The sequence below is a fragment of the Pantherophis guttatus genome, chromosome 1 (assembly GCF_059756535.1).
Source record: "Pantherophis guttatus breed Tessera chromosome 1, ASM5975653v1, whole genome shotgun sequence".
NCBI lineage: Eukaryota > Metazoa > Chordata > Lepidosauria > Squamata > Colubridae > Pantherophis > Pantherophis guttatus.
In genome coordinates this window covers 324647592-324657150 of record NC_142063.1, presented here as the reverse complement: position 1 = coordinate 324657150, position 9559 = coordinate 324647592, and the positions used below count along the sequence as shown (strand labels likewise).

The 9559-nt window shown below is 40.7% G+C and overlaps 1 protein-coding gene across 10 annotated transcripts in view; it reads right to left on the bottom strand.

Moving 5' to 3' along the window:
- Window positions 1-3416: 3416 nt before the first annotated feature.
- HIP1 (huntingtin interacting protein 1) overlaps window positions 3417-9559 on the bottom strand; it is a 79909-nt gene continuing 73766 nt past the window's right edge. For all 10 annotated transcript variants that reach the window (XM_034421063.3, XM_034421064.3, XM_087883391.1 and 7 more), the window contains 6 exons: window positions 9192-9292; window positions 8937-9042; window positions 7205-7328; window positions 6891-6952; window positions 6658-6769; window positions 3417-6002 (listed from right to left, as the gene is read on the bottom strand). In XM_034421063.3, coding sequence (XP_034276954.1) covers window positions 5992-6002; window positions 6658-6769; window positions 6891-6952; window positions 7205-7328; window positions 8937-9042; window positions 9192-9292 — 516 coding nt within the window. In that variant the 3' untranslated portion in view covers window positions 3417-5991. The remainder of the gene's footprint in view (window positions 6003-6657; window positions 6770-6890; window positions 6953-7204; window positions 7329-8936; window positions 9043-9191; window positions 9293-9559) is intronic.

Below are 9559 nucleotides of genomic sequence, written 5' to 3'. Positions count from 1 at the left end.
AAGTGAAGGAACAACTCATGTCATCCTAAAAGGGACTGCACAAGCAGAATCTCTTTTGAGGAGATCCTTGCTGCTCTCTGAGCTTGTTTGTTTTCTTTCCAGATGTTTCATTATCCTAACTAGGTAACATCATCATCATTCTGAGTAAGGAGTGCTGTTTATCTCTTCTCTCACTTTTTTCCGATGGGGAATACTGGAGTGATAATCTTGTATTATACCTGCTGATGGCGCTTTATCTTAATATAAAGAGCAGCTTATGATATTGCCGAGGGCAGAGGTTCTAGTACTTTTAATATCTATCGGCAAAGTTGGTGTTTTCAAGGAGTTATTCATGTGAAAGGCACTTCAACAGCAATTCAAGAATTCTCAGAGATAATAATGTGCAAAGGTTCAGCGTGAAAAATGTTCAAAACTGGTTTGAGAAAGCGCCAAGGAACACGAGACATTGCTGTTGATGCACACTTGATAATTGAGAAAGCCCAATAACAATGCATCAATCATATTAAAACTCTGAAAAATGGGAAAATTGGGAATCCCAGAATATTTCATTGTCGTCATAAGAAACAGGTATAGGTTAGGAAGCCCTAATATGGACTGGGGCTTCCCTATGGACATAGGGAAACAGACTGACTTCACTTTGGCAAAGAAGAAAAGGCTGTATAGTCTCCTCTTGCTTATTCAATTTCTATTCAATGTATATATTAAGGGAAGCTGGGTTGGAAGAAGATGAGCATGGTTGGAGGAAGAAACCCCAATGCTTTGCTGATGATAGCTGATGACACCTGATTACAACCCTGATAGCTGAAAATGTAAAGGATCTGCAAGCCCTCATAATGAAAGTCATGGAGCAAAGTGAAAAAAATGGGACTAAAATATAAAGACTGAACTAATGAGTACAGGTAGGACAGTCTGCCTTAGACTGTCAATGAAGATATTGAAGAGCTTCTGCATTGGATAGCTTCTGCATTTTAGGATCAACCATCAATGGCAAAGAAACAAGTAGGTAAGAAATAACACAACAGACTAGTCCTTGGGAGAGCAAAATCATTGGAAAAGGTATCCAAGTGCCATGATGTGTCTATACCTACAGATATCAGAATTGTGCAAGCCATGGTACATTGTGACACTAAGGAAACCAAGATTAAATTTTGAAGAAGGATACGAAGATCTCCCTCTTTGAGGAAAATTTGTTTTGCATTTGGAATTTCAGGGTTTTTTTTTTTAATTGAAAAAGCATAGTTAAGTTGAAGGAATTGTTTTCATTTTTTTCCCATTGACCTGGGAATTGGGATACAGAGACAATTATATCCCTGCTCTTAAATAGAAACAACCTTTTGTATTTGTATTAAAATGGCATAAAAAGCTTAGATAGCTGAAGTTCTCCAGCATATAACTGAATTGTGGCAAATAAATGGATATTTGTCAGTTGGGCAAGGACCTGGCTGTCTTAGGACTGAGTTCCATTTAGACTAGACAACTAGTAGGAGTTTCAGAAAGAGTAGCAGGAAATAAAACATGAGGATAAACAATGCCCTCCTGGATCCAGCCCTTGCTTTATTGCCCTTCTCTGAACCGTCTTTAGCTCCTCTATACCCTTTTTTATGCCTGGCAACCTGAATTGCACATAGTATTCCAGATGCAATCTTACCATTGATTTCTATAAGGGCATTGTGATACTTTATTATCTAACATGCTCTTGGCCTTTTTTTATAGCAGATGCACACTGTGTTGTTACCTTCGCTGAACTGTTTACCATTACTTTCCTCATCAGTCACTGCTACCTCTGATCCCATTAGTTTTATGAATAATTAGTATTTTTGGCACCTGTATACATCATTGCACACTTGCAGTGTTGAATGACATCTGCCATTTTGATGCCCAATATGCAGAGATCCCTTGGAGATGCTTGCAGTCTTTTATTTTTACCACTGTGTACATTTTAGTGTCATAAGCAAACTTGGCTATTCCACTAGTCATGCCTGATTCCAGATCATTTACACAGGTTAAAAAGCAAGTCCTGGGACAGAACCCTGGGGAAACCCCATTACTTACATGCTCCATTTAAATTTCCATTTATTCCTATTCTTGTTTTCTATTCTTTAGCCAGTTGTTTATTCACAAGAGTCACTGTCTTTTTATTGCATGGTTATTAAATTTACTGGAAAGTCAAACTCCTACCCACAAGTTTATTAACACCCTCAAAAATTTTTAATATTGTAGTTAGGCAGAAGCTTCCCTTTAATGAAGCCATATCAGGTATCCTTGAGCAAAGCTTGTCTCCAAATGTTTGACTATTTAATCTTTAATAGCAGTCTTCCCTGGGATGGACATTAAGCTAACAGGCCTATAATTTTCTTGATTTTCCCTTGAGCTCTTAAAAGTTGGTGCTATGTTAGCCATCTTCCAGCCTTCAACTACAGAGGCCGAGTGTAGAGACAGGATGCATATTTTAATTAGAAAGTCCACAATCTCAGCTTAAGCTCCTGAATAACCCTTGGGTGGATGCCACTGGGGTCTGGTGCTTTATTTATTTGTTAAATTTATTTGCCGCTCATTTCACCCTGGGGCTACTCTGGATGGCTTTGTTGAAGATCAGTTTGTCAATAAAGCCTACCACAGTTCTCATCACCCCTATATGGCTCATTTCATCTGATCCCCTTCCGGAGAATTGGGTGTGCCCCCGTTTTTCTCCTGTGAAGATAGAAAATAAAGTATTCATTGTTTCTCTACAATCTTTTTTCATTTGAACCACACACAACTAAAATCAATATTTTAAAGCTATACAAGCTATTTCTATTATGGTAGTGAGGCAATGCTTTTGCACCTCACTTTTCATATTCAGTCATGGATAAGGTGTTCAGGGGATTATAATAGGTGCTGGCTTTCCATCATGCTATAACATAGGAGAACAAAATCAGTTGCTATGAATTTACATAATTCTGACCCCAATTGCACAAAGTCAATATAAATTTTTAGGTATGGGAATTGCAATCTGCAATGAGAAACTGTCACTTTCTCAGATAAATGCAACTTTTTATAGGTTAGAGGTTGCCCTTGATTTTTAAGCAATGTATTGAAGGTCAACCCTGAAAATTGGTGGGTCAGAACAAAAACATTTGATAATATATGTACATGTAATAACAATTAAATGTATGTCTGAAATATATTTAGTCATTTGTCCCACCTATTACATTAAAAATGCAATTGGATAATAAACTGAAAATCTATGGCTAAGATTTTACAGGGCAATGTGTGACCCTCAATTTGTGCCTTTCTGATCTATATAATATCTTGTTCAGCCAATTTAAATTTGGTTGCTGCTTTTGGCATTTTGCAGGATTCATAGCTAGTTAAAAAGTATACGAAAGACAGAACTACAATTCTTAAAACTTCCAAAAGTTAAAACCCAATACGAATGGATTGAAATATTTATTTAAAAATTGAACACACACATGTAACATATTATACAAAGAAAAATGTATTTAATACAATAATTAAAAGTTTTCTTGGAAAGAAAAGAGCTGGCTGCCTGGGTCAGTTGTTGGAGATTGGGCCCAAGGTAGCATTTTTTGTCATTTTAAGGAAAACTGTTCTAATGGAAGTTTGTTCACTACCACCTGCTCAATTTAGGAAAAGTTAAAAAAAAAAAAAAACCAAGAAAGAGCAAGCACTGAGGAAATCACGTTCTAGCACAACAAAACCGTTCTTATCCAAGTCTCACATTAAATCACTCTTAGTTTTCTTCCTTTTTGTCCTCCACATGCATGGCCAGTCAGCCTGAAAACCTGAGGTAGTTGGGGAGGGCACCAGACGTCGAAGGGATGTCCCTGGAAAGGCTGAGCAAGGACATTTCAGCGCCATAGGAAATGCCTCATGTGCTGTGGCAACAGGATAGTACCTGATGTTTTGGAGCGAGGCAGACAGGCAGCTGATTGGCCTCATTCAAGCTGGCGGTGGGAGAAGTGCTATTTGGTATTTGGGCTGCCAGCCATATGGCAAGGCGACCTGGGGCATAACAGGCACCAGTATTTGATAGGCTGGTTGGCCTATGCAGTGCTTTTAGGAAAAGAACTTGGGGTGGGGGAGAAGAGAAGAGAAGATAGGTGGACAGACCCTTTGAGAAAGAAGAGAAGAAGCCCTAGGTCTTTTGCCCCCTCCCCAAATGGCAGTGTGCAATAGATAAGCTTATCTGAGTTGGGAGACAGAGTTAGGAGGTTGGCAAGGAGTTGGGTATGCCAAAGGCCATGGCAGCTCATTCAGGAACGAGATTTATGAGCTTCTCTAGTTGAAGGCAAAGCCAAAATGGCCTCTAGTCTCCATAAAATAGCTGATACCAGACTCAGTAGCCTTCTCATGGCTTCCTCTAATGTTGAACTTTCAAAAAACCCCAGGTCCCTTGGCAGCACCTGCTAAACATAAGCACCACTTCGGAGACATTTTAGGCAACATGAGTTAGCCAAATTATTCTACTTGGATCACATCCTGAAGGCCCCCAACCGTATGTCTGACATACATCAGCCAGCTTGCAAAAATCAGGTGTAAGGCAGCCCTACCCAAAACACCAGAAAGATACATGGCTTCAGGCTGATTGCCCCATCTGAGATACGGAGCAGACTTGGTTAGATTGTTCCCTCAGCAGTCTTGCTTCACTTACGAGACGATATAGGTTTTGCTGCTCGTTTTTCTGTTGTCTGGCTGACAATGGTACTAGTCCACACAAGTATGATGGGAGTAAATAAAATGTTCCGTATCTGAAAACCACTAAGACAGCTTTGACTAATCTAATGCCAGACTACAGATGTTCTTCACTCAGGACTTCCTTTGGTATAACATTTTGCCTGATGCTGGTGGAAGAGCTTAGTCCTCAGGCCCTTCCCTATACAGCAAAAGAAGACTGAAAGGAAATATCCAATTTATAGGCAACAGCATCTTTATTCTTCTTTCTTCTGCATTTTCTTTCCTTAGAGGCTCACAGTGATCATGAGGTGCCTGAGACAGCTGTCATGGAAGGCAGTGGTATAGAAGGCAGTGGGAAGAGAAACCACATCATCTATAAAAGAATCCAGTTCACCTTCCAGGTGGCACAGCTGTCTAGTGCTACTGGTCATTTCTTAGATGGTTGAAGGAAAGCTAACAAGCTGTGCTGAGGTCATCTGGCTCTAGGCAGCTTCTGCTTTGCTCATGGAGTACAGGTGGTCAAGAGGCCAACTGGCTGGTATGTGGACTAACAGCTGGTGCCCCTAACAATTGTCAAATATAAAGTCAGTTCCTTGGGCCCCTTCAGCCTCTCTTCCCCACTAGCAATTCCTACGTCTAGATTCTCAGTTCTTTATTGCTGCTCAAAGCACAGTGAACTACTCTGAGGCAATGGACAACGTCCCACTTTGTTGGAGCAAGGCAGGATGGGGTAGCAGAATGAGAAACGGAGAAGGTCACAGTTCCTGAGATGTGGCAGACCAGGTTACATAAACCCTTCTTCTGTAGAGACTGAAGTGGCCCTCGGAGAGACTGGTACCTTTATGTGTATAGATAGACTCAGACTTTTAACCAACATCCTGCCACCATCTTGGGTCTGAGAAAAGGCAACCAAAGAGAATGAGCAGCAAGATCAGCACTATCTCTGGTATGGTATAGAGCCAAAGTTAACAAATCAGAGGCTGTGCAAAATAAGGAAGTGACCTGGGAAGAGGCAAGAGGAAATCCAACTCTGCAGAAATGCTGTAATAGACATATGAATGCAGGATTTGTGTTTTATGGCTATGGCAGGGCAATACTATGGATACTGTTGTGGCTAGGAAACTATTTTTCTCCCCCACAGCTTTGCTGCTCTCTTCTTAAGTCAACAGAGGACCCTGCAGGGCCAGCCCCAAGTATGAATGCATTGTTGATGAGCACAGGCTTTGTGGTATATTCAAATGAGTTCATCATTCATATTCAGAAGTAGTCACACCAACTGAAGGGTCTTCTTCTCTGCATGCTTTCTCAGAGATTCTAATCTGCTCCTGAAGAACAAGAGGAACAATGATCATTTCAGATCTATCAGAAAGGGGGCAGGTCTTCACATAGGTTTCAACTCTCTTTGTGAGCTAAGGCAACTGAAATATTTATGGAAGGATTACAAGCCTGAAATGTGCAGTTAGAAGGGTGTGATTTGTAGTGTTTCCGATGAAAGTCCTTATTCAGAACTGTAGTCCTGAAATCATTATCTTTGTTTATGTAGGCAAAGAATCCTAGCATTCAGTCACAATCTACTTCATTTATCTCCAGCTTTAGTTTACATAAATAAAAGTCTGACTTTATCTCATCCCATGTTTATAGGCCAAGTTCAAGGACTCAGTCTCCGTGCCTGTTAACTTGCTCCTTGTTATGGTCTTGGAATTAGAGATGTTTCGGATTGGAATGAATTATTTCTGGATCTCTGCCCTGTGTCATCTCAAAGTGTTCTAGTTCAAAAAGTTAAGGGAGAAATGCCAATAATGTTCCTTTTCCTCTTAATTTCCACAATATCAGCGGAGATAAGAATTGCAAGGACAGCTAAAGCCTTGCAACTGAAGAAGAAAACTTGTGTCTGAAGCAATAAATGAACCCTTGTTTCTGGAGCAATATATGAGCTTGTGAATCACTCAGTCAGGAAGACAGCTATCAGATCTTACTTACCATTCTCATCCCAACCCTCAGCTACGCCTCCCAGCTCATAGTGCTTCTTACGGAGTTCACCCAGGCGCTGGCGTTCCTTCTGCAGTTGGCTCTCCAGTTCCAAGACTCGGACCTAGCAGGAAAGATATTACTTTCCATAGTACCAGGCCCTTTTCTGACCCCTTCCTATACTGTCATCTTGTCTCTTCTCCAATTGGTCAAGCATTCTTCCTTCTGTTACTTGCCCACTTTACCTGAGAGTCCATTTCTTGCCGTTTGATCTGTGTTAGTGTCATGTCAGAGAAGTCCATGCTATCTGTAGGGGAATATCTCACTATTATTTTCATTAAAAGGTGCCATTCCCCAGCCCTTCCCTCAATTGGCTGAGGTTTCTTGCCACATAGTTGGCAAGCATAATTGTGCCAATGGATCATAAGCCACTGGATGAATATGAAAAGTAACTGTATTCAGAGAGAGCTAGAGATCTTTTACCACTCACCCTTATAAAATTACTTCTCAAAAAAGGAAAGGGATTTTTGCCATCTACCTGTGCAGTGAAGAAAATTACCTTTCTCCTGTATTTGTGATTTTCCTGACTTAGTGGAAGCCACTACTCTGGCTGTTGCCTGATTGACTCCTCGAGAGGCAATCTGAAGCTTGCTGAGATTTACACTGTCTTTGTCTGCTTTTACCTGTGAGATCAAATGGGAGATTCAGATAATTCTTTCCAGGTGAGAAAAAAAAATTATATGGTACAAATGAGATAAAAAATAGACATTCCATAACATGCGCCTTCACAGAAAATTCAAAACCTATTAAAAGAAGAAAAAAAAAAGCTCTTGCAGACAAAGATGTGAGACAGACAGGTACTGAAAATAATATTCAATAACTAATCACAAGCATATGGGATGATATTATGGCAATACCAGGAAGATAAATCCACATCCTGACCAAGAACTGGAGGTTGTCCATGACTTTGTGTACCTCAATTCAACTATATCCGATACTCTCTCTTTAGATACTGAGCTGAAGCGGCCACCACATTTTCCAGACTTACAAAGAGAGTATGGTTCAATAAGAAGCTGACGGAACATACAAAGGTCTATAGAGCCTGTGTCCTGAGCACACTCTTGTACTGCAGTGAGTCTTGGACCCTTTACGCACGGCAGGAGAGAAAGTTGAACACCTTTCATATGTGCTGTCTCCGACGTATCCTTGGCATTACCTGGCATGACAAAGTTCCAAATAGCGCAGTCTTGGAACATGCTGGGGTTTCTAGCATGTATACACTAATGAGACAGCGATGTCTACGCTGGCTTGGGCATGTCGTGAGAATGGCTGATGGTCAGATTCCGAAAGATATCCTGTATGGAGAACTAGTGCAGGGGAAGCGCCTTAGAGGGAGACCACAGCTACAATATAAGGATATCTGCAAGAGGGATCTAAAGGCTTTGGGAATGGACATTAATGACTGGGAAACCTTGACCTCTGATCGTTCAGCCTGGAGGCTAAAGATGCAGCATGGCCTTCTCCAATTCAAAGAGACACTTGTTCGGCAGGCTGAGGCAAAGAGGCAGTCCTGGAACCAGTGAAATCTGGGGACTGGGCAGTGGACAGAATGTATACCTCGGTGTGGAAGAGATTGCCACTCTCGAATTGGCCTTTTTAGTCACACCAGATGCTGTTTTAGGACCTCTTTCCAGAGCACGATACCATAGTCTTTTGAGACTGAAGGTTGCCAATGAATGGCAAATGATGGCAATACCATTATCTAAAATAAAATGACAAAAAAATGCTTCTGTCCATCCCAAATTCCATGTTTTCAAGATACCCAAATTGTGTTTCCAGAAAACTCTAATACAGTTTTTATTCAACAAATTTCTTCAATTTTGGCAACATCCAGAACATGGGGGTTTCTACTCACAGAATGTCCGTCATTATAACCATTAATGGAAGTTCTGGAGGTTGGTCCCCACAACTAGAGAATGTCTAGTTGTGGAAGGCTACTCCATAGAAAACAGTAATAGCAGGGAATCCTTCCAAAGATTGGCATGGAGTTATAAGACCATACTGTAAGCCAAGAAACCATCAGAACCAAACTTCTTCAATTTGTTTCTGACAATAGATTAAAAAGGAAAAGAAACTATTGCATACTAATGGAATAGCTTGCTCCCAGGCTAAAAGTCCTTTGATGTTCAAGAAATGATTCCGTCACCTATCAAAAACTCATTACTATGAACAGTCATTAATTACATCCTCTAGCACCAAATTTCAAGGGTTATCTCTGTGAAAAAGCCTACCTTTGAAGCAGCAACAAGCTGAGCTGTACTTGCTGCAATTTCATGTGAACAAACCATGAGTTCTTCAAACTTCCCGTTCCCTTGAACTACAAGGTCAGCAGCATCTCTATGGAAACAAATACAAATGAACAGTAAATCCTTTTCTTCTACTCTTCTAGCCATGACTCAAAGCAACACTGCACAGATGTTTGTACATAACGTGAATGGCAACATGACAATGCCACAATTGGCTGGGACCATGCTGCAGAAACTTACACCATCACCGTTGCTCCCCAGCCTACAGCTTTGGAAGCAGAAATCAGGCCCTCTGTCCAACGGGAATTTCTGGCATAGAATTCTTTGGGGGATGCTGCTCCCTGCAGAAGAAAAGGAATTACATCTAAGTGTTATAAGTGAAATATAGAGAGGCAACCAGTTTAGTGGCTAAGGAGCTGGGCTAGAAATGAGGAGACTGTCCTCTCTTAGGCAAGTACTTTGGGCCAGTGCCTTTCTCTCAGCTCCACCCACCTCACAAGGATGATGTTGTGGGGAAAATAGAAGTATTTGGTATGTATGTCACTTTGTGTTGACCAAATACAGATGGGATAAAAATCTAATATAAATTAAAATATTAATAAATACTT